The sequence below is a fragment of the Phyllobates terribilis genome, unplaced genomic scaffold, assembly GCF_046119375.1.
Source record: "Phyllobates terribilis strain yellow unplaced genomic scaffold, ASM4611937v1 Scaffold_296__1_contigs__length_2355070, whole genome shotgun sequence".
Taxonomy (NCBI): Eukaryota; Metazoa; Chordata; class Amphibia; order Anura; family Dendrobatidae; genus Phyllobates; species Phyllobates terribilis.
This window is the reverse complement of record NW_027363056.1, coordinates 1,004,165-1,030,203: the sequence shown is the minus strand read 5'-3', so window position 1 is coordinate 1,030,203 and position 26,039 is coordinate 1,004,165. Positions and strand designations below refer to the sequence as shown.

The following is a 26,039-nucleotide window of genomic DNA, read 5'->3' as shown; positions in this document are numbered from 1 at the left end:
GGTTTGCGTTTAGTTGGACCATCATTTATTTTTCAACAGGACAATGACCCCAAACACACCTCCAGGCTGTGTAAGGGCTATTTGACCAAGAAAGAGAGTGATGGGGTGCTACGCCAGATGACCTGGCCTCCACAGTCACCAGACCTGAACCCAATCGAGATGGTTTGGGGTGAGCTGGACCGCAGAGTGAAAGCAAAAGTGCCAACAAGCACTAAGCATCTCTGGGAACTCCTTCAAGATTGTTGGAAGACCAACTTACCTCTTGAAGCTCATGAAGAGAATGCCAAGAGTGCACAAAGCAGTCATCAAAGCAAAAGGTGGCTACTTTGAAGAACCTAGAATATAAGACATATTTTCAGTTGTTTCACACTTTTTTGTTAAGTATATAATTCCAGATGTGTTAATTCATAGTTTTGATGCCTTCAGTGTGAATGTACAATTTTCATAGTCATGAAAATGCAGAAAAATCTTTAAATGAGAAGGTGTGTCGAAACTTTTGGTCTGTACTGTACATATACACATACTTTTTTTAAATGGCGCCTGCATACAGATTAGCCTCTGAAATTCAGGATGACAGATCCTTCTCTGCCCTGACATCATCTGTCGGGAGGCCCCCAAATACATTATATAGTCGACCAAACCCCCCGAAATCAGTACTTTCATGCAACTTTTGTCTAATGTGTATGGGGGGCATTAAATAGGGACGTTAAAAGGTAACTTATTGGACGCTGCCTCTCGCCCGATCGATAGACCTTCATACATTGCAGGCCCAGAAACCATTATTAGACATTTAAGTATCGTAGGAACTAGGCAGCCCCATACTATCGAGTACTTGGGGGAGGAGGTCCATTGAGTCCAACCTTCTTAGATGCCATGTTTGCCTTTGACAGCAGCAAGTGGTTAAACTGCCAGTGTTTTTGTTGCAGCCGCACCTATTCCATCCCTGCTGGTACATCTATGTTCTGGTGCCCAAAAGAGTTAATTTATTTTAAAACAAATGTTTACCGTGTTACAAAATTTAAAAAAATGTTCTGCTTTTTGCATGTTTTTTTTTTTTTGCAAGAATTGTTGGTGCTAATTATCTTTTGAAACATTTTAATATCTGCTTTTTTCTGGTGATTTTCTTGTGATATAGGAGAGCCTAAATCCAGAAATAAACCCCATTAAACACTATACATGGAGACTTTGGCATCAAATAATTTATGTCCACGGTGTTTATCCCCAAAAAAATGCTTTTTTAAAAGCCTCAAACTTCTGTGTGTGAATTAAACATGAGATGTAACGTGATAGAAGATTACAGTCAGGAAAGACGGGAAATATTCATATAGACAGCCAGTGGTGATGTAGTCCGTTACCGACTCTGGCCAAATATGTTTCTAGAGCCGTAATAGAAGAAGATGTCATCCTCATCATGAAGTAGTTATTTCTGTTATGCACACGCCCGGACTGGCTGGCGTGTGCGTGATTAGTGATCCCACTGTACCATGAACCGAGGAGTGCCTGGAGGGGCGTAACTAAGTATCAACCCGATCCGACCAAGGTCGCACGGCGGCTCAATCAACTCCGTGCACCAAGGAGGAACCGGGCAGAGGGACCAGGTGCTACTCCAGGTCAGACCCCGGACACGGCTGTTGACCCACACCGGGGAATACAGGAACAGGCAGGTTAGGCTGGCACACAGACAGGTGGGTATTGGCAGGCACGGCTGGAGTGCAGACAGGAGGATACTGGCAAGCATGGCTGGTATGCAGACAGGCGGGGTACTGGCAAGCACGGCTGGAGTGCCGACAGGGAGGCACAAGCTGGTTGGAGCGCAGGCTGGATAGAGTCCCGTACAGACTGGGATTCAGGAACAGAACTGCAGATGCGGTAGACAAGCAGAGCAGAGAGGAACCGCCGGAGTGGTGAGCAAGGCAAAGCAGAGAGATACCGCCAGAGCAGTGAGCAAGTAGAGCAGGGCAAAATCGCAGGTGCGGTGGACAAGGCAGAGCAGAGCGAAACCGCCGGAGCGGTGAGCAAGGCAGAGCGGGGAGGAACCGCCGGAGCAGTGAGCAAGGCAGAGCAGGGCGAAACCGCCGGAGCGGTGAGCAAGGCAGAGCGGGGAGGAACCGCCGGAGCGGTGAGCAAGGCAGAGCAGAGAGGAACCGCCGGAGTGGTGAGCAAGGCAGAGCAGAGAGGAACCGCCGGAGCGGTGAGCAAGGCAGAGCAGAGAAGAACCGCCGGAGCGGTGAGCAAGGCAGAGCAGAGAAGAACCGCCGGAGCGGTGAGCAAGGCAGAGCAGAGAAGAACCGCCGGAGCGGTGAGCAAGGCAGAGCAGAGAAGAACCGCCGGAGCGGTGAGCAAGGCAGAGTAGAGAGGAACCGCCGGAGTGGTGAGCAAGGCAGAGCAGAGAGGACAGGGCTCTGTTCACACGGAACAGACTGGAAGGGACAAGCAGAACCAGATACACACAAGGTACTTGCAATGAAGTAGCGAGTGGACTCTAAACTCACAAACAGAAGTACAGAGACAACGAGTTGGAGTTAGATGCAGGTTCAGACACTGCAGGAAAATGGAAAATAATGACATAGAGACAAGCAGGCTAGGAGAGTGTTCAGACAGGAACAGACACTGCAACGAGATACAGGAGCGAGTCTGGGTATACGGCCCCCAGAATGGCGGGAACAGGCTAGAAGACACAGATAACAGGTCTGGGAATACAGCCCCCAGAATGGCGGGACAGGCAAGAAACAGAACAGGACCTGGCAACTTCAGAGTAGGAGCACACTGAAATTAGTGTTGCTCAGGCATCTCCTACAGGGTGGAGTGGGTTTAAATACCCAGTGACTCACAGCAATAGGCTTGGGACGCATTAGGAGTGTGCCCACAGCAGCTATAAGAAACAGGAAGTAACCGGGCCACCGCCCTAAGCATTCAGACCAGAGGCAAGCACGCAGTATGAACAGGAGCAAGACTAGCAGACTGGACTGAAGGTTAAAATTGCGATCTTGCATAGTGGGAGGTGGTGCACTATGCAAGCACGCCTCCAGGTATGTTACAGTACCCCCCCCCCTTTATGCCCCCTCTTCTTCAAGCCTGCAAGGGTCTTCCGCAGAGAATTTGGAGGCCAATCCTTCTCTTCAAGAGGATTACCTCTTCTGTCCACTAGAGGAAACGAGACTGGTCTCATCATCTTGGTAACTAGGATGCTTCCTCCCATCAAGCCATCCTCCGCAACAGATGAAGTGGGTGATGTACCAGGAACAGCACACAGGAAAGTCTCTCTCCATTTGTTATCAAGTAGCACCCCGGAGGATTCAGGAGACAACTGGAGGTCCTCCGCCTGGTTGGAGGAGTGCAGAGACTCGGGAGTAACCACTGCTTCAAAGTATACTTTGTCAAGCTCACTGGATGAAGTGGGTGAGGTATCAGGTACAGGGTGTAGCAAAGTCTCCATTTGTTATCAGGTAGCACGCCGGAGGATTCAGGAGGCAACTGGAGGTCCTCCGCCTGGTTGGAGGGGTGCAGAGACTCGGGGGTAACCCCTGCTTCAGAGTACACTTTGTCAAGCTCACTGGATGAAGTGGGCAAGGTATCAGGTACAGGGTGTAGGAAAGTCTCCATTTGTTATCAGGTAGCACGCCGGAGGATTCAGGAGGCAACTGGAGGTCCTCCGCCTGGTTGGAGGGGTGCAGAGACTTGGAGGTATCCACCGCCTTGATGGACGTAAGGTCAGATTTATTAGAGATGGAGGGTCCTTGCTTTGGGACCATCTTCAATCTGGTTTCAAAGATGACATGTCTGTGAGGCGGGGCGGTACCTGAAGCCAGATCATTGGTACAATCGTCGAGACTGTGGGGACATTGCCTCCTCTTCTCTTCCTTCGGAGACTTCAACGCACAGCAAGTCAGCGACAAGCAGATCTGGTGAAGAAGAAGAAGAAACTGCAGACTGTCCTGAAGATATGGGGACTGGACACCCCTTGTACCTTAGCTGTCCCCCAGGATACACCATGCAGGGTCTCCAGATCTGAGCGGGCACTAGATTTCTCGGCTCTGGACGACTTGTGGGTAAACCAGTCAGCACCTGGAATGTGAGCTTCTTCATGTGTAATGCTCCAATCTGGAGCTTAATTTGTACAGACATATTTAGACTGTTTCTGAGTAGGGCTCGTCCTACCGCTGACATTGCCCAAACCGGCTTCTGCAGTTTTCAGACGGGAATCAAACAGTGATTCTTCAAGGCTTTAAGCTCGAAACTTCCAGTTAATCCGAGGCTTTCACTTGCCACGGAGACAGTCATGGTCATCTGTGGAGAGGAAACACTAACGCCAAGGGCAGCCTCTCCTACAGGCCTAATGTCTTGGGATTCTACAACCTTCACTGGACAAAGACCGTCAGGAGGTCCCAAACAACCGCAGCGGGACTGCAATCCGATTTTGTGACTGAGTTCCGGCCTCTGCTTTGCCTGACGAACATGGTGAATCTTCATGGATTCAGTGCGGATAGCTGCCTCTACTGGCTGGGGAACAGGAGGTCTTTGGGAGGACAGAACCTGGCGTGATGGTTTGCCTCTACGCCTTGCACGTCTGGACTGCCTCTTGAGGTTGGGAAGAGAAGTATTCTGTGAAGCATAGTCATCCTGTATGGATTCTGGGTGGGCAGCAGTCTCTTCAGGCAGGACAACTGGTGAGCTACCCACACACATTACCCATCGGGGCTGCTCCGGGGTATTGGGAAGAGAAGCTTTAGCAGAGGCTTCAGGATTAGGATCATCAAAGACCATTAGAAAGGCCACCAGGAAGGCCTGCAGGTCAGAGACGATAAGATCCCATGCTTCCCATAGGGGGGTGATCCATTTCAAGGCATCACCCGCTAGGTAGAACATCATAAATCCCACTTTAACCCGATCGGTAGGAAAATAGTGAGCGTAGAACTTGAAATGCGGCATGCATTGCTCCACAAATGCACGGCTTCGTTTTGGATCCCCATAGTACCGTGGTGGATCCGCAGGAACGGGTGCTGATAGCTCCATTGGGGCTGGTGCGTAAATCGCCAGGACCTCAGCTTGCGAAAAAAAAAAAATTTTCTTGATGCACTTATTCGCCAGACAAAGATTCAATAAGTCTCTGAGAACGAAGGACCGTGGGGCTCAACGGGAACCATGGCCTGAGCAAACTGTTATGCACACGCCCGGACTGGCTGGCGTGTGCGTGATTAGTGATCCCACTGTACCATGAACCGAGGAGTGCCTGGAGGGGCGTAACTAAGTATCAACCCGATCCGACCAAGGTCGCACGGCGGCTCAATCGACTCCGTGCACCAAGGAGGAACCGGGCAGAGGTACCAGGTGCTACTCCAGGTCAGACCCCGGACACGGCTGTTGACCCACACCGGGGAATACAGGAACAGGCAGGTTAGGCTGGCACACAGACAGGTGGGTATTGGCAGGCACGGCTGGAGTGCAGACAGGAGGATACTGGCAAGCACGGCTGGTATGCAGACAGGGGGGGTACTGGCAAGCACGGCTGGAGTGCCGACAGGGAGGCAAAAGCAGGTTGGAGCGCAGGCTGGATAGAGTCCTGTACAGACTGGGATTCAGGAACAAAACTGCAGATGCGGTAGACAAACAGAGCAGAGAGGAACCGCCGGAGTGGTGAGCAAGGCAGAGCGGGGAGGAACAGCCGGAGCGGTGAGCAAGGCAGAGCAGTGCGAAACCACCGGAGCGGTGAGCAAGCTGAGCAGAGAGGAAACGCCGGAGCGGTGAGCAAGGCAGAGCAGAGAGAGGAACCGCCAGAGCGGTGAGCAAGGCAGAGCAGAGAGAGGAACCGCCAGAGCGGTGAGCAAGGCAGAGCAGAGAGAGGAACCGCCGGAGCGGTGAGCAAGGCAGAGCAGAGAGGAACTGCCGGAGCGGTGAGCAAGGCAGAGCAGAGAGGAACCGCCGGAGCGGTGAGCAAGGCAGAGCAGAGAGAGGAACCGCCAGAGCGGTGAGCAAGGCAGAGCAGAGAGAGGAACCGCCGGAGCGGTGAGCAAGGCAGAGCAGAGAGGAACCGCCGGAGCGGTGAGCAAGGCAGAGCAGAGAGGAACCGCCGGAGCGGTGAGCAAGGCAGAGCAGAGAGGAACAGCCGGAGCGGTGAGCAAGGCAGAGCAGAGAGGAACCGCCGGAGCGGTGAGCAAGGCAGAGCAGAGAGGAACCGCCGGAGCAGTGAGCAAGGCAGAGCAGGACGAAACCGCCGGAGCGGTGGACAAGGCAGTGTAGAGAGGAACCGCCGGAGCGGTGAGCAAGGCACAGCAGAGAGGAACCGCCGGAGCGGTGAGCAAGGCAGAGCGAAACCGCTGGTGCGGTGAGCAAGGCAGAGCGAAACCGCAGGAGCAGTGAGCAAGGCAGAGCAGAGAGGACAGGGCTCTGTTCACATGGAACAGACTGGAAGGGACAAGCAGAACCAGATACACACAAGGTACTTGCAATGAAGTAGCGAGTGGACTCTAAACTCACAAACAGAAGTACAGAGACAACGAGTTGGAGTTAGGTGCAGGTTCAGACACTGCAGGAAAATGGAAGATATGGACATAGAGACAAGCAGGCTAGGAGAGTGTTCAGACAGGAACAGACACTGCAACGAGATACAGGAGCGAGTCTGGGTATACGGCCCCCAGAAAGGCGGACAAACAGGCTAGGAGAGTGTTCAGACAGGAACTGACACTGCAACGAGATACAGGAGCGAGTCTGGGTATACGGCCCCCAGAATGGCGGGAACAGGCTAGAAGACACAGATAACAGGTCTGGGAATGCAGCCCCCAGAATGGCGGGACAGGCAAGAAACAGAACAGGACCTGGCAACTTCAGAGTAGGAGCACACTGAAATTAGTGTTGCTCAGGCATCTTCTACAGGGTGGAGTGGGTTTAAATATCCAGTGACTCACAGCAATAGGCTGGGGACACATTAGGAGTGTGCCCACAGCAGCTATAAGAAACAGGAAGTAACCGGGCCGCCGCCCTAAGCAGTCAGACCAGAGGCAAGCACACAGTATGAACAGGAGCTAGACTAGCAGACTGGACTGAAGGTTAAAATTGCGATCTTGCATAGTGGTAGGTGGTGCACTATGCAAGCACGCCGCCAGGTATGTTACAATTTCTAATGTCATGTGGAATGAATATCTCCTGCAGTATTGCTAATGTCGATTCCAGTGTCTGTAAATGAGACGATAATTAGCGTTATTGAAGTTGAGTTTATGAGAAATGTATTCAGCTGCAGACTCCGAGGAAGAAACTGCTTGTTGTCTGTGGCCTAAAATATATAGGTTTTATTACTAGATTTGAAGAAGAATACTACATTCTGTAAAATAATAAATCTCCTCATATGTTTCCCCATATTGTCTTCAGTAATTGTATTATTACACAGGATTTTTATGATGTTATATCAACTCATCTTCTCATTCAGGTTTCTACAATATCGGATCCTTTCAGTGGATATCTTCTATATAAGAGAATTTTCCTTATGGACCCATCAAAGATGGATATGGACAGAGACAAGATGATGGAGAGGATATTACACCTCACCCTAGAGATCCTCTTCCGGCTTACTGGAGAGGTGAGAGATTCTGATGACGTCACATTACATCATTCTTATCTATGGGAATAACAGACGGACAGAACTGGAGAGGTGAGGACTCTGGAAATGTCTGGAGTGAGATTTATTAATGCGTCTCTCCATAACCAGGATTACACAGTAGTGAAGAAGACCTCTAGTGAGCGCCGTCAGGACCCTGTGTCTTAGGGATGGGGAAGACCCCTGAGCCCGCAATCACGGGGACTCCACCTCACCCCCTGATACATGAGGACATCAATGACCAGAAGATCCTAGAACTCGCCTACAAGATGATTGAGCTGCTGACTGGAGAGGTGACACTGCTGGGACATTATACAAGACGGCACTGTAGGATTCTGGTTGATGACGGTATGATTGTATGTGTCAGGTGCCTATAAGGTGTCAGGATGTCGCTGTCTATTTCTCCATGGAGGAGTGGGAGTATATAGAAGGACACAAAGATCTGTACAAGGACATCATGATGGAGGTTCCCCAGCCCCTCACATCACCAGGTAATAGGACTAAATACACACGGCCTATAATTATCTGTATGTAAAGAATGAATTCAGTCCCTATATGTGTTTTCTCCAGATCTATCCAGTAAGAGAGTATCCGTCCTCTTCTTCCACAGGACTGTAAACAAGAAGATCCCAATGTTCCTCAGGATCATCAGGTAGATGGAGAGAAGGTGTCATGAGATCTCCCCTATGATGTGTAGACGGCTGTGAAGGTCTTGTGCTCAGTCTTGTTTTATCCACAAGTATTATATGTTTTATACTTGTGTAATGAGAACGGTGGAGATGACAGGATTAGAGCTGATCATAGATGGGACTTCTCTATCTGTCTTTGACTTTTATAATATTTGTTTCAGGGTGAAGATCTGTCCCATATTAATACTACAGAGACATATGTGAGGGGTGATGAGCGGTGTAAGGAGGAGATTCCTACAGATAACCGCCCAGGTGAGTAGTAACCACTAAATGCAGAGAAGTCACAGATTCTTCTCAGTCACAGGCTGTGGCTGGTTTACCAGTCATGTAGTTCGGCCGTATCACAATCGTGTGATCACCATTTTCCTTCTAGACCACAACATTTTCCTCCATCCAAAAATGTTCACATTACTTTGTGTAATTGTAAAAGCCTTTTTCTGTAGAACTTACAACCTGGAGGATCCACCTACCCCCTGGGATTAGTAGACGCTGACCGTTACCTGTCCAGATCTGTAAACTACAAAGCCAAATGACAGCGTACGTAGAAAGTGCTGACAAGTGAGAAAATCACTTGAAGAAAAATATTCTGATGAGCCTGTAAGAGAAAGCGGAGGGTAATGATGCTGTTGGCTTCCTAGGACCCTGATATCTTATTGGATGAATCTACCTTCTCTCCCTTCTACCTTCTACCTTCTCTCCCTTCTGTGCGGCTGAATGTGCTCATATGGTCCCTACAAGACCAGGTCCAGTCTTTCTGGCCAAACTTCACTTTTATGATCGACAATATTAAATGTGCAGTGAGGCCAAGTGTGAATTTCTGTACAATAACAACAGAGTTTCCCTTTATCCTGATTTTTCAAACTATCTTCAAACAGGATTGCGATAAACTGCATGAAAAACATTACACCTGTGCCATGATATATATCTAAGCTGTGCGTGGCTGATGGCTGTAATACACATCTATTCACGCCTCCAGGAGATGTGGTGGCATGGCTCGAGCCCTGGTTTCATGGATTCACTCCACGTCATAAATTCCATTATGTTTTCAATCCTAAAGAATTCAGATTCCTGCACAATCTCTCCTGAAATGGGGGCACTAATACTTTCTCTACTCTTCTGGTCAGGACTCATCATACCTCCAATGGTCCACCATAAACGAGTGCAACTCCGGTTTAGTGTTGGAGCTCTCCCTTATATATACGTTGTTGTTGGGGATGTAACATATCTTTTATTCTGTCTTTTTTACAGGTTCATTCTCTATGATAGTTTGATTGTGGTGGGATCGGCCTGACTCACTTATGTGTCTCTGTAACTCCATGGTGGTCTTTAAAAGAAGGTCTCCATTACATCTTCCCAATGCCGAGGTCTAAATTTAAGACACCTCAGCTCTGCACTATTATAAAAAGTTCTACTTCAATGTCTAATATTTCTTCTTGAAATTTATCTGACAGAATATATTGGTTCTTATCATAGTTTAGATGACGAAGAGCCCCCGAGCCCCAGACTCTAATTACCCCAGAGAGGTTTCACCACTAGTTACTCACTATTTACTGAGAAGACTGTTCAGTTCGATCATTTCAGTAGATATGTTACCGTCTATACTCAGTTTTTGACTACAGCAGTTCGTTCCCAAAATACTCTGATTTAACCCCTTCCCGCAGACAGTTTTTTGTTCCTAATCAGGTTCCATTTTTCAAATCTGACGTGTGTCACTTTATGTGGTGATAACTTTGGAATTCTTCACAAAGGATAATAGGAAACAAATGGACTTTACAAATTATTTCCAACTACTCTTGAATGTGACAATCCCCTATATACGGTTGTACACTGCTGTCTGGGCACATGGCAGGGTAAGAAGGGAAGGAGCGCCATTTAGCTATTTGAATGCAGATCTTGCAGATCCCAGAGGAGATGGGACACAACATTTGCAGAAACCTTAATATGACAAAATGGCAGAAAATCAGAGCAATAGAAATCCCCATAAAGTAACTGCATTTTGGAAATGATAACCCTCAGTGAATTAATCTATAGGAGTAGTGACTATTTTGACTCCACGGCCACTTTCTGGACATTAGCTCGCAGTCGATGTTGGAGAGTAAAAATTGCCCATTGGCCATTTTATTCCCCAACACATAGTGCCCAGATTGTGCTCCAGGAGACACACACCGTAAATGAAGAGGGTTCTTCTCACCATAGTAATGCCAAATACATGGATGATAAATGTGGTTTGGGCGCACTGCAAGGCTCAGAAGAGAGGGTGAGATCTGACTTTGGGAAAGCGGATATTGCTGGATTGGTTTATGGATGAGTAGAAGTTTTTATTGGTATCATTTTCATCTACATAACATTGTTTGGAGGCTTCTTATTCCATATTTTGGAGGCAGAATGCACAAACAGTTGAACACCACGCTCCAATGGTTCATCCTATGAAGTTTTCTATTAGACTGTGAATTGTCATTCACTGTCATTCTGTCAATAAGTTGTCATTTCTACAGACATTTTAAGTAGAAATGTTCAAAAATATAAATTTCAAGGATGTTTTATTCAAAATTAATAATTGTTTTTTTTCTTGGCAGATGACTGTACCAGGAGATCAGAGGGACAGGATATTTTTATATCGGATGATCTTGAGATCCCACAGGATACAATTGAAGTGAATGCCATTACTCCAGATTTACCATCATCCCTTCACAGCAAAGATCTGTCATCTGATCCTATGAAACAGGTCCTGTCTTCTGATTCATTACCGACTACTAAGGAAAGTCAAAATAAAAAAATAAGGATTGAAAAACGAACTGCTCCTAAATCAAAGAAGACATTTTCACTGCCAGAAAATGGAAATAGTTTTACCCTCGAAAAGTCTATAAGTCAAAAAATACACACAGTGGACAATAGATTTTCTTGTTCCAAATGTGGGAGATGTTTTAACCGTAAATCAGCTTTGGTTATTCACCAGAGAACCCACACAGGGGAGAAGCCTTTTTTATGTTCAGAATGTGGGAAATGTTTTAACCGGAGATCAGCTTTAATTAAGCACTAGAGAACTCACACAGGGTAGAAGCCTTTTTCCTATTCTTTTTTTTTTTAATCCAATAAATTTTTTTCATTATTTTTTTTTTACAAAACAAGAAACCAGTACATACAATAATAAAATAACATACATGCATCTCTCCGATATATCCTTTCAGCTTGCCCATTACCGTCTGATAACTTGCAGTTACTATATCTTACAATTAACATTCCACATTCTTGAAATCTCTTATTAGCATAATATTGTAATAAACATTATAATCCTCTACACATATAGGTGTGCTATATCACCCAGACCACATGTTAAGGAATTCCAATACACAATGAAACATTAGACCTCGTCAATGCCTCCCTTCCTCCATAAGTCAAATTGTCTCTCCAGCAATAACCCCCTTGATGGCATTCCAGGTGTATCCAACCATAAGTCTCATATTTTCTCAAATTTATTCACTGAGTTTCATTTTTTATATACCCCTTTTTCTAATCTGATATTAGTTATCCTATTTTTGAGTTCACTAATTTCTGGGGGTGAGGGGTTAATCCATTTGGATGCAATATGTTTCCTAGTTTGAAATCCCTATTGAAATTGGATTAAAAAAAGTGCAAAAATAATTCTGCTTATTATTCTGGCTATGCAGTTTGTTTTTAATGATAGAGTAGGGACTCGCAAAATCATGAGGACCCTTGACGATGGGTTGCGAGCTTACGTACAGTACAGACCAAAAGTTTGGACACACCTTCTCATTTAAAGATTTTTCTGTATTTTCATGACTTTGAAAATTGTACATTCACACTGAAGGCATCAAATCTATGAGTTAACACATGTGGAATTATATACTTATACAAAAAAGTGTGAAACACCTGAAAATATGTCTTATATTCTAGGTTCTTCAAAGTAGCCACCTTTTGCTTTGATGACTGCTTTGCACACTCTTGGCATTCTCTTGATGAGCTTCAAGAGGTAGTCACCGGAAATGGTCTTCCAACAATCTTGAATGAGTTCCCAGAGATGCTTAGCACTTGTTGCCATAGTCATGAAAATACAGAAAAATCTTTAAATGAGAGGGTGTGTCCAAACTTTTGGTCTGTACTGTATTTTGGCCAAAATATTAACTAATACCTCATATGATATTATTGCACTTTTTTATCTGTCAGGGCGCAGCCAGGCCCATTAATGGTGACCTTGTGAGTTGGGGCTTTGCACCTCTGCGATGCACGGATAGGGTGCCGGGCATCCCGCCTAATCGAATAGTAGGGGCGTGTAATAGGATGCTGACTAAGCACGGTGCCGCGTGTGTGTGAATTGCACCCTACTGCAAGTTTCATCTGTGTGCAGTTTTAGTGCTAGGCAGTCGCTCCTCCAGCGAGAGTGGATGAGAGTGATTGTTCATCAGCATTCTGCACCCGTGTTACCTCCTTCCAACAAAAGGGGGCCGGCTGCGGCCTGGCGTGCATTTTTCTTGTAATCTTGGCTGGTGAGTACCATTGCCTTTTGCTATTTTCTCATTTTACTTTGGAATTTTTTCAAAAATTCTGTTTATTGTTCTGGCTATGCTGCTTGTTTTTAACTTTATGTAAAAGCTTCATTGATGACGTGTTCTTTATATGGGACAATTGTAACAATAATATGCATTCCTTTATTAGCGACACAAACTCTAATAATTGGGGTATTTCCTTCTCACCCCTCTATGATTTTGTAAATATTAATTTTTTGGATATAAATGTGTTTATTAAGGGATATTCCATATGTACGAAAACCTTTTTTTAAAAAGTTGACACAAATAGTTACCACCATTATAAGAGCGGACATTATGTGAAGTGGCGGATAACATCCCACAAAATCAATTCAAAAGAATTCGGAAGAATTGTAGTCTTGACATTGATTTTATAACACAAGCCAAGATCTTGGAAGAGAGATGTGAAGCTCAGAGATACCCAAATGGATTAATCAAACGAGCGTATTCTAATTCAATGAAATATGATCAGAAAACACTGCTAGGAAATAAAAAATCAGTCTGTAAATGGATATGAATTCAATTTGATCACCCAGTTTAATTTCTGCCATAAAGAAATAAGCCAAATTTTTCATAAATATTGTCACATATTACAAAGTGATCCTATTCTTGGAAAATCTCTACCTAGAAACCCCATGATCACTTTTCGTAGAGCTCCTACAATAAGGAATATTTTGGCCCCTCGCCGCCTCAAATCATACAGTATACCTAATCAGATAAATCAAATGGCATATACAAATGTGGATGAAGGAATTGTTTGTGTCGTTTCTCTATAGGTCATGGTGTCCATAGATTTTCCTCCTCATCTACTGGAGAGAGCTTTTCAGTTAAGCAACATCTAACATGGACTTTGTGATTTATTATCCAATGTATATGTAAGGAAAAATATGTGGGTAGAACGACTCAGGGATTTGTTAGTGAACAGACTCAGAAAACATGTTTCCACATCTGGGGGTAAGTCTAGAGGGACAGATCCCAAGTGAGGTCTCGCTCCTGCACAGACAAAGCAATTGGATTTATTACATTGATTGGCTGTATATTTCATCCACTTCAACCATAAGTTGGTCTCAGTGTACCCCATTTCAACGGCAAGAATATCTTCAAATGTGGGGTTTGCAACGGCTATCATTTTGTTCAATTTTTGGATACAGAACATTATGGAGTTTGAGTGCGTATTATTATCTTTCGTTGACATTTCTTTTATGTCCGCTAATTTGAACATACCCAGCTTGGCACAACTGGCACACACACCATATACATGTGTACCCAGCAGATAGGTGCCCTTCAGGGGCGTACATAGGAATCATGGAGCCCCATAGCAGAAGTTCTAAATGGGCCCCCTCCCCCCACAAAAAAATGTAAATAATTGTCGGGGTCACAGAAGATCAGTTCTCACAACTTTTCATCCTTTACATAGTAATTTTCCTCCTGCTGACGTCCTAGATCTTTCATTGCCCCATAAAGTGTGATGCCAACAAAGCGCCCCCAAACACAGTGTGATACCCCCATGGTGAATTCCTCCACATGCGCAGTGTAATGACCCTACTGTACCCCACCTCAACTCCCAGGGCGAAGTATGCTGACCCCAACATAGTATGATCCCCCAACTGTGACCCCCTAGAGCTAGAGAGGATGGTACATAATAAGGGAGAGTGTTATACATAATAAAAGAGGAAACTATATAACTAAGGATGGCGCTATACATAATAAGTGAGTACACTATATACTAAGGGAGTATGCTATACATAATAAGTGAGTACACTATATACTAAGGGAGTATGCTATACATAATAAGTGAGTACACTATATACTAAGGGAGTATGCTATACATAATAAGTGAGTACACTATATACTAAAGGACTGTGCTATACATAATACGGCTACATTCCTGCATCTGTGTGCAGTGTCGGTGTGCTGCCCTGTTTTAATGACGCATTGAGCATGTCCTATTCTAATCCTCAAAATCAGAACAGGACATTCTCTGACCCTCTTAGATCTCATTCTCAGATCCGTGATTTTCATGGATGTGTGAATGGATCTATAAAACTGTACGAGTCCGTGAACCATCCGATAAAAAGATCTGGCAGCACACGGACATTTCACACAAATGTGAGAGTACAGCCTAAGGGATTTTACAGATAACATTATCACTCCAAGTCACACAGTGCAGATACAGAATAATATTTACATCCAGGCACTTACCGCTGACGTCTCATCTGATCAGAGCCGGTTTCTGCTTCTTCTCCATCTGGTCAGACCTTCATGTCGACATCTCCCAGCCACGACTCGTCTTGTCACGATGATCTCCAGCCTAGAAAATAACAAGGTCACATATTGTATGTATACATGTGTCTCCCCCACTCTGCATCCCTGAATACAGATATGTAACCCCCCCCATTAATATACTATTAGCCACTTAGTAATCAAAATATAAAGTGATAAGCAGCACTGTGCCCCCCATTAACTATTATCTCCACCGGCCAATAATATAAATTATTCAGTCTCTGTGACTCTCTCCAATTAACTGTAAGGCTATGTGCACACGGAAAACATACAAGGCTTAACAGTACAAGCAAAGTGAAACCCCCATCATTGCTCTCTCCCACCACCTCCATCATTGCTCTGTTCCAGCACCTCCATCATTGGTCTGTTCCAGCCCCCCTGTCATTGCTCTCTCCCAGCACCCCCGTCATTGCTCTCTCCCAGCACCCCATCATTGCTCTCTCCCAGCACCCTCATCATTGCTCTCTCCCAGAACCTCCATCATGGCTCTCTCCCAGCACTCCTGTCATTGCTCTCCCAGCACCCTCATCATTGCTCTGTCCCAGCACCTCCATCATTGCTCTGTCCCAGCACCCCAATCATTGCTCTCTCCCAGCACCCCGATCATTGCTCTCTCCCAGCACCCCCATCATTGCTCTGTCCCAGCACCCCCATCATTGCTCTCTCCCAGCACCCCATCATTGCTCTCTCCCAGCACCCTCATCATTGCTCTGTCCCTGCACCTCCATCATTACTCTGTCCCAGCACCCCGATCATTGCTCTCTCCCAGCACCCCCGTCATTGCTCTCTCCCAGCACCCCCGTCATTGCTCTCTCCGAGCACCCCCGTCATTGCTCTCTCCCAGCACCCCCATCATTGCGGGGGCATTTATGCATATAGCATTTATGCATACTTTATCGAAGTGCCATAATTTAGCAAAGTGCCCTGGCAGTTAGAAAATGGCATTGCTAATATCCATCTTTCTTCTCTTCTTACAGGTATATATTTTTCACTGCTTGTGTGATCTGTCCTGAAAACTGCATTATATCTCCATGCAATGCTCTGCAGCCTATCAATTTCTGGTATATATTTTTCACTGCTTGTGTGATCTGTCCTGAAAACTGCATTATATCTCCATGCAATGCTCTGCAGCCTATCAATTTCTGGTATATATTTTTCACTGCTTGTGTGATCTGTCCTGAAAACTGCATTATATCTCCATGCAATGCTCTGCAGCCTATCAATTTCTGGTATATATTTTTCACTGCTTGTGTGATCTGTCCTGAAAACTGCATTATATCTCCATGCAATGCTCTGCAGCCTATCAATTTCTGGTATATATTTTTCACTGCTTGTGTGATCTGTCCTGAAAACTGCATTATATCTCCATGCAATGCTCTGCAGCCTATCAATTTCTGGTATATATTTTTCACTGCTTGTGTGATCTGTCCTGAAAACTGCATTATATCTCCATGCAATGCTCTGCAGCCTATCAATTTCTGGTATATATTTTTCACTGCTTGTGTGATCTGTCCTGAAAACTGCATTATATCTCCATGCAATGCTCTGCAGCCTATCAATTTCTGGTATATATTTTTCACTGCTTGTGTGATCTGTCCTGAAAACTGCATTATATCTCCATGCAATGCTCTGCAGCCTATCAATTTCTGGTATATATTTTTCACTGCTTGTGTGATCTGTCCTGAAAACTGCATTATATCTCCATGCAATGCTCTGCAGCCTATCAATTTCTGGTATATATTTTTCACTGCTTGTGTGATCTGTCCTGAAAACTGCATTATATCTCCATGCAATGCTCTGCAGCCTATCAATTTCTGGTATATATTTTTCACTGCTTGTGTGATCTGTCCTGAAAACTGCATTATATCTCCATGCAATGCTCTGCAGCCTATCAATTTCTGGTATATATTTTTCACTGCTTGTGTGATCTGTCCTGAAAACTGCATTATATCTCCATGCAATGCTCTGCAGCCTATCAATTTCTGGTATATATTTTTCACTGCTTGTGTGATCTGTCCTGAAAACTGCATTATATCTCCATGCAATGCTCTGCAGCCTATCAATTTCTGGTATATATTTTTCACTGCTTGTGTGATCTGTCCTGAAAACTGCATTATATCTCCATGCAATGCTCTGCAGCCTATCAATTTCTGGTATATATTTTTCACTGCTTGTGTGATCTGTCCTGAAAACTGCATTATATCTCCATGCAATGCTCTGCAGCCTATCAATTTCTGGTATATATTTTTCACTGCTTGTGTGATCTGTCCTGAAAACTGCATTATATCTCCATGCAATGCTCTGCAGCCTATCAATTTCTGGTATATATTTTTCACTGCTTGTGTGATCTGTCCTGAAAACTGCATTATATCTCCATGCAATGCTCTGCAGCCTATCAATTTCTGGTATATATTTTTCACTGCTTGTGTGATCTGTCCTGAAAACTGCATTATATCTCCATGCAATGCTCTGCAGCCTATCAATTTCTGGTATATATTTTTCACTGCTTGTGTGATCTGTCCTGAAAACTGCATTATATCTCCATGCAATGCTCTGCAGCCTATCAATTTCTGGTATATATTTTTTCACTCCTCTAGCTTTTTTATTCCATGATACTTAAAGGTCATCACACTTACTTTAAGAGTTTATGATCCATGCCGAGTTTACTAGTCTGTTTTTTTTTTTTTTTTCCCCTGCACTTTATGGTCTCCTGTTGTCTTTTAAGCTAGTGATTGATTGTTAATGAGTTAAATCTGTGCAGATCTAAGCAGATACGTCCCTATATATTGAGACTTAGTTAAGGGGAGGCATTTATGCGGGGGCATTTATGCATATAGCATTTATGCATACTTTATCGAAGTGCCATAATTTAGCAAAGTGCCCTGGCAGTTAGAAAATGGCAGTTGGACAGGGCAGGAGACAGGTAAGACATGCAAGACAAACCAACAAACTTGCTTCCAGGTCATCTTTTTGGCAAACAGTATTCACCATTTGTATCTGTGCCATTTATACTCTGGTTGCTACAATCATCCACATTCACCGTTCACCCACAAATGCGGCACACTTCATCCATATTAATCCCTCACTCCTCTCTTCTCCTATGTACAGTTGTCATGCTCTCTTCACAATGTTATACCACGCAGATCCATTCATTCCCACCATACAACGCAGGAAACGCTCTCACAAATCACTCAATCATCTACTCACTCTCTGTATCTTCCTTCTATTAGTCGCAGGTGATATTTCTCCCAACCCAGGACCCTCCAGTAATAATAACACTAACTCTTTCCCTGTTACATTCAGAAACCCTGCTAATCTCATTAATATTCCCTGCATATCTTCTGTCTCATTCAACTGTGCCCTTTGGAATGCACGCTCAGCTTGTAATAAACTCTCTTACATCCATGACTTTTTCCTCTCTAATTCCCTCAACCTTCTGGCTCTCACTGAAACCTGGATCCAGCAGTCGGACACCACCGCCGCTGCAGCTCTCTCCTATGGTGGCCTACATTTCTCTCATACCCCGCGACCTGACAACAGATCAGGTGGAGGTGTTGGTCTGCTTCTTTCAACAAAATGTACTTTTCAGGTTATCCCCCCTGTACCCTCCCTTATCTTCCCGTCCTTTGAGGCCCACACAGTCAGACTCTACCGGCCCTTCTCCCTGCGAGTGGCGGTTGTCTATCGCCCCCCAGGTCCCCCCCGTCAATTCCTGGATCACTTTGCTGCCTGGCTTACAAATTTTCTATCCTGCGACATCCCCACGATAATCATGGGAGACTTTAACATCCCAATTGGCGATCCTCTTTCCCCATCTGCCACGCATCTTTTATCATTAACCTCCTCCTTCGGCCTTTCACAGCTTGCTAATTCTCCTACACATGAGGACGGGAACACATTGGACCTGATCTTCTCCCGGCTTTGCTCAGTACATGACTTTACTAACTCTCCCCTTCCACTCTCTGACCATAATCTTCTTTCATTCTCTGTCAAGAACTGTGACTCTACTCAAGACACTCCCACCGTCCACACTTATAGAAATTTACGCGCCATTAACACCCAGAAATTTATAAAAAGGTTGCAATCATCATTGGCCCCAATCTCCTCCCTCTCATGTCCCGAATCTGCATTGAAGCATTATAACAAAATAATGTTATGCGCCCTGGATGAAGCCGCACCTCCTACACAAAGAACAATTCGGCATAGACGGCGACAACCCTGGCACACGCCTCAAACACGTCTTCTCCAGAGGTACTCCAGGTGCGCTGAACGGCTGTGGAGAAAATCAAATCTGCCCGAAGATTTCCTCCACTATAAATTTATGCTGAAAACATATAACTTTGCCCTTCACCTCTCCAAACAAACCTACTTTAACAACCTCATCATCTCACTTTCCAATAATCCTAAACGACTCTTTGACACGTTTCATTCTCTCCTCAATCAAACAGCACAGGCCCCGACCACCGACCTCAGCGCTGACGATCTGGCTAACTATTTCAAAGAAAAAATTGACCATATCCGACAGGAAATTTTCTCCCAATCCCCAAATGTTATGCATGCTCCCCCCCGCCACATTGTATCTTGCTCATTTTCTGACTTCGAACCAGTCACGGAAGATGAAGTGATCAGGCTCCTTGCATCTTCTCGCCCTACCACCTGCACCAGCGACCCTATTCCCTCACATCTCCTTCAGTCCCTTGCTCCAGCTGTCACCTCTCACCTAACTAAAATTTTCAACCTTTCCCTCTCATCTGGTATCTTTCCCTCTTCTTTTAAACACGCCAGCATACAACCATTACTTAAAAAAACATCCCTCGACCAGAACTGCACGGCCAACTACAGACCTGTTTCCAATCTTCCCTTTATCTCTAAACTCCTGGAACGCCTGGTCCACTCCCGTCTAATCCGCTATCTCTCAGACAACTCTCTTCTTGACCCTTTACAATCTGGTTTCCGCTCTTTACATTCTACTGAAACTGCCCTCACTAAAGTCTCTAATGATCTACTAACAGCTAAATCTAATGGTCACTACTCCCTGCTGATTCTCCTGGATCTCTCTGCAGCATTTGACACTGTGGATCACCAGCTCCTCCTCACTATGCTCCGCACTATTGGCCTCAAGGACACGGTTCTCTCCTGGTTCTCCTCTTATCTCTCTGACCGCTCCTTCTCTGTGTCTTTTGCCGGCTCCTCCTCCCTACTTCCTCTTACTGTCGGGGTTCCTCAAGGATCAGTCCTAGGCCCCCTTCTTTTCTCCTTATACACCGCTCCTATTGGACAAACAATCAGTAGATTCGGTTTTCAGTACCATCTCTATGCTGATGACACCCAATTATACACCTCTGCTCCGGACATCACCCCTGCATTACTACAAAAGACCAGTGATTGTCTTTCTGCTGTGTCTAACATTATGTCCTCCCTCTACCTAAAACTGAATCTGTCAAAAACTGAACTACTCGTCTTTCCTCCCTCCATTAATCTACCTGTGCCCGATATTGCCATCTCCGTTTGTGGCTCAACCATTACTCCCCAGCTACAAGCCCGCTGTCTTGGGGTCATTTTTGATTCAGATCTTTCTTTCACTCCTCACATCAAATCACTCACTCGTTCATGTCATCTACACCTCAAAAACATCTCAAGAATCAGGACTTTTCTCACCTTTGACTCGGCAAAAACTCTTACTGTCGCTCTTATTCATTCTCGTCTTGACTATTGCAACGCTCTACTAATCGGTCTCCCTCTTACTAAACTCTCCCCTCTCCAATCCGTCCTGAACGCAGCAGCCAGGATCATATTCCTCGCCAACCGCTACTCAGATGCCTCTTCCCTGTGCCAGTCATTGCATTGGTTGCCCATCCAATATAGAGTTCGTTTTAAACTTATCACGCTTACCCACAAAGCGCTCCATGCTTCAGTACCCCCCTACATCTCCTCCCTTGTCTCAGTCTACCACCCTACACGTGCCCTCCGTTCTGCAAATGACTTGAAACTAAAATCCTCCATAATCCGAACTTCCCACTCCCGTCTCCAAGATTTCTCGCGTGCTGCGCCAATTCTCTGGAATGCACTACCCAGGACAGTTCGATTAATTCCCAATACCCACAGTTTCAAGCGAACCCTAAAAACACATTTCTTTAGACTGGCGTATCACCTAAACACACTCTGTCCATCCCAGCTTTCCCCCATATTAAAATCTTCTTCAACTTCGGGTTCAAACCAACCATGCACATAAAAGCCTCTGTCAGGACTGCACACATACTGGCTGGCGACCAGTCCATGTATTATTATTTATCCTATTCAGTATATCAAGGCTGCATTATACAATATATGTACTTTTTACCTTTTGTGTCTCCCCCACTTCCTCATAGACTGTAAGCTTGCGAGCAGGGCCCTCACTCCGTTCGATATGAGATATGCTTATTCTGTATTGTCTGTATAAGTCCCCCCTAAAATTTGTAAAGTGCTGCGGAATATGTTGGCGCTATAAAAATAAACTATTATTATTATTATTATTATTATTATTATTTCCCAGCACCCCCATCATTGCTCTGTCCCAGCACCCCCATCATTGCTCTCTCCCAGCACCCCCGTCATTGCTCTGTCCCAGCACCCCGGTCATTGCTCTTTCTGAGCACCCCGTCATTTGCTCTCTCACAGCAAACCCCGTCATTGCTCTCTCACAGCACCATCATTGCTCTCACAGCACCCCCATTATTGCTCTCTCCCAGCACTCCCATCATTGCTCTCTCCCAGCAACCCGTCATTGCTCTCTCCTTCCCCACATCCCTATCATTGCTCTCCCCAGCCCCACTATCCCCATCATTGCTCTCTCCAGCCCCATCACTGCTCTCCACATTCCCATCATTGCTCTCCCCAGCCCCCATCACCATAATTGCTCTCCCCAGCCCCACCATCCCTATCATTGCTCTCTCCAGCCCCATCATCCCCATCATTGCTCTCCCCAGCCCCATCATTGCTCTCCCAAGCCCCGTCATTGCTCTCCCCAGCCACATCCTTGCTCTCCTTAACCCCGTCATTGCTCTCCCCAGCCCCATGAGCCCCATTATTGCTCTTCCCAGCCCCATCATTCCTCTCCCCAGCCCCATCAGCCCATCATTCCTCTCCCCAGCCCCATAAGCCCCATTATTGCTCTCCCCAGCCCCACCATCCCATAATTTCTCTCCCCAGACCCATTATTGCTCTCCTCAGCCCCACCATCCCATCATTGCTCCCCACCTCCCCTCCCCAGCGGTAAAAAAAAACAACAATTTACCTCAGCTCGCTCCCCTGCAGCATTCTCCTGGTTGCCGGCAGCTTCCTACCTGACCCAGGCGCACGCAGCATGATGACATCATCAAGCTGCGCGCGCCTGGGTCAGGGAGGAAGCACAAGAGGAATCCCTTCAGCTCCGTTGCCATTCTCCTCCTGTCAGCAGCGGAGCTGCAGGCTTCACTCCCTGCCCGCCGCTGGCAGGGAGCAGCTGCAGGGGCGGGCCCCCCGGCGCAGCTGCACCGGCAGCGGCATGTCCGCCCCTGGACTGCTATGGGGCCCCCACGGCTCACGGGCTCCATAGCAGTCGCGTGGCTTGCCGCCATTGGCGGTGCGCCACTGGTGCCCTTATCGCCAGGTTGAGGGTTCTCCAGGTTGAGGACTAAAGGATTACATTGCCCGATGGTATCACAAGGCTTAAGAACTTTTGTACGAGAAAGTGTCATCCTAGTGAGTAGGGATTTACCCTGTGGAACTTGTCTATTTAAGGCTGTGTTTGGTCTATACCCCCAATCTTCACCAGTGTTGCACCTGACCGCCCTCCATGAACTACAAGTTTGTCCCCATCCATCTCCCGTAACACTTATATATTGTTGCCCTGATCTCAGCTGTGCCGGTTGACTCATTGCAGAGGGTGAGGAAACTCATTGAGTATTACACTGTACTACATCACAATAATCGAATTTGAAAGAAGCAACGTGTGCTGTGGTGTTATACCAGAATGTGATCACCCCCCTTGCTTGGGTGATTGCGACCTGTTGTGCTCCTACAAATGAGTATAGAATGGCACAACACACAAAGTAAACGATATGCAACATTATGTAGAAGGTTCTGATGGAGGCATAAACTTCTTGCAGTGGGAGGCGTGTATCCACATCGGTCTTCCTTCAAGTTTGACTGAAGTATGAGTGGTCAGGAGCACTTGGTAGGGACCCTCCAATCTCAACTCCAGGGATGTCTTTCTGGTGAACCTCTTTACCAGCACGTAGTCACCAGGTTGGAAAGTGTGAGTACCTTCACTAAAATCTGGATCTGGAATGGATGATAAAACTCGTGCATGTGTTACTGACAATTCTTTAGTAAGGGCAATGACATGAATTTACAAGAGTATCACTTCCTAAGGATAGCTGTTGTAGTGGAAGTGTTGTGAGGAGAGGTCGCTGCTTGAAGTAACTCGTGTGGACGTGCAGCTGAGTTGCCAGTGGAAGTGACAGTGGAAAGGGTCGGTGCTGGGGATGATCCAGGTGGGAGAATAGCTGGGCTCACGATGGGAGTGTTAGGTGAAAGGGTCAGTGGCCCACTGGACACCGTTGTGATAGGGAACATGGGTAAAGCCTGTTCACTTCCCGAAGGAGTATAGTACTGGTCATTAGTGGTCATTACTGGGTAAAAAGGATCTGGTCTTGTGGTGTGTAGCTTTGGCCTAGTATGTTCACCACCAAAAGTCGTGTGTATATACCTGGATTGTGCTTCACTCGATTTAGCCAGATCTATGTCAGTTACATGATGATATGGCTCAGTTTGTATGATCTGGGGCAACGCTCCAAGATGGCCACCACCGGAAGCAGCACATGTGCCATCCACAAAATGGCTACCGCCAGAAGGAGCACATTTGCAATCTACAAAATGGCTGCCGCCAGAAGGAGCACATGTGCCGTCCACAAAATGGCTTCCGCCAGAAGGAGCACATGTGCCATCCACAAAATGGCTGCCGCCAGAAGCAGCACATGGCAATGTGCCACCATCACCACCATTATACGGCGGTGGCCGCTCACAGGATACATTTTTGTAATACACATAACTCAAAACTCTGTCCTTTTTCCTTTCCTCTTCTACCCAATTTTCTCTATACAAACTTTCAGAGACTCTTTCCCATGCCCTAGCAGTAGACAACAATCCATTATCTTCTATCGTACCTTTTCTTTCTTTTAAGACATTCTTCCACTCCAGGGGCTGTAACCTCCCCCTTCTGGCATTCCACACACCTTCATAAGCTTTTTACATTGTTTAACATGACTTTTCCGTTCACGAGTCGCAACTAATGCACACGGGTCTAACTTGCCATCTGAATTTGGCTTGGTGCAAATACGACAAAACTGCATTAATTTCTCCATCTTTCTCTATATAGACCAAGATAAACACAAATCAAACAATAAGATGGGGGAGGATGACTCAAACCTGAGATTCTAAGGGAAAACTGAGTCTGCAGCACACACTTTCTATCTGTCTCAGTCCTGCCACGTGGTCCCTGTCTGATTTCTGTATATATATGTAAAAATAAATAATTAAAACACCTGTATTAATCCAATTACCAGGCCCCGTACCGAGTCACTCACTCTAGGCTATGTGCCGATACTCAATTTACTAATCCAACTACCAGGCCCCGTACCGAGTCACTCACTCTAGGCTACGTGCCAAAAATCAATTTACTAGGCTCTGGGCCGAGTCACTCACTCCAGGCTCCATGCTGGTACCAGGCCGAGTCACTCACTCTAGGCCACGCTGAGTCACTCACTCCAGGCTAAGTACCCCTACTTTCTCCACCAGAACAGAAAATCGTATCACAAGCGACAAACGTCAACTGTACCACAGGCAATATCCTTTACTTCTCCAGATACCGCTCAAAAACCCACTTGCTCCTTTTAAATACCAGTCAATCTCCCCTCAACACGACACATAACAGGCAGCAGGCAACTGAGCACGTGACGGTTCTTCCGCAATTAAATGGCCAGCAGCGGAGAGATCCTTCTGCCGTCTTACAGATACCTCGAAAACCGGACACAGTCAGGCAATTTGCACAGGATACCCCGATGAACACAGGAATAGACTACAGATTATAAAAATCAGCAGACTTAACGTGTTTGGTTATGGAGGTGATAAAGTCTCCTGGCTCGGGGTATTCAGTGCGTCCTGCTGTTCCACTCGCCGGTCCTCAGGGTGTAAGGCCTCTTCCTCTGCTGGCCCCATGTTGGGCAGCCAAAAATGTTAGGGTGAACACTTTGGTATGTTCACTAGTTGCCTGCTCCTGGCCTAATGGATATGATCAAGTGCATGCAAGAAAGAATAACATCAGACACACACAGTCGGATGTAAGTTCTCCTTGATCAGCTATGGCACAGCTTCAAGTATCTTTATTCAACTCCAGCGTAGACTTATATAGCCTGTAAACAGGGGCTCGGTTAACCCTAGAATGAGAGTAACCAGATGTATTCATTGGTTAGTCCATGGGCAGATCCATGAGGTCATCAGGGGGTGTAGTCCATGAGGTCATCAGGAGGCGTAGTCCATGGGGTCATCAGGGTGGGTTGTTCCATGAGGTCATCAGGGGGCGTGATCCATGAGGTCATCAGGGGGCGTGGCCCATAAGGTCATCAGGGGGCGTGGTCCATGAGGTCATCAGGGGGCGTGATCTATGCGATGTGTCGCTCTGTGGTTGGTTAGTCCTTCTATAGAATGTAGCTCCCTCCCAGAACAGAGCATGGTGTGATGAAACAGGAAATGGCAGCCATCTTTTGATCTAAACAAGCTTATGTAAGGTGAAATAATACACTTTGTGGGTCTCAACACAATAGAGCACAATAAAGAGTATAAAGAATTGAAAATTAGTCCAATTGAATATATTCCTGGTAATAGGCCGAACCGCATTCAGAAACTGAATAGGAAGGA

At 46.0% G+C, this 26,039-nt stretch overlaps 1 protein-coding gene across 1 annotated transcript in view; it reads left to right on the top strand.

Annotated features, from left to right (window-relative positions):
• Positions 1-26,039, top strand: part of LOC141220432 (uncharacterized) — a 111,379-nt gene that overhangs the window by 17,172 nt on the left and 68,168 nt on the right. Inside the window, exons 2-4 of the mRNA XM_073666350.1 lie at positions 7,421-7,570; positions 7,700-7,881; positions 7,956-8,079. Of these exons, the coding sequence (XP_073522451.1) occupies positions 7,759-7,881; positions 7,956-8,079 (247 nt within the window). The 5' untranslated portion in view covers positions 7,421-7,570; positions 7,700-7,758. The remainder of the gene's footprint in view (positions 1-7,420; positions 7,571-7,699; positions 7,882-7,955; positions 8,080-26,039) is intronic.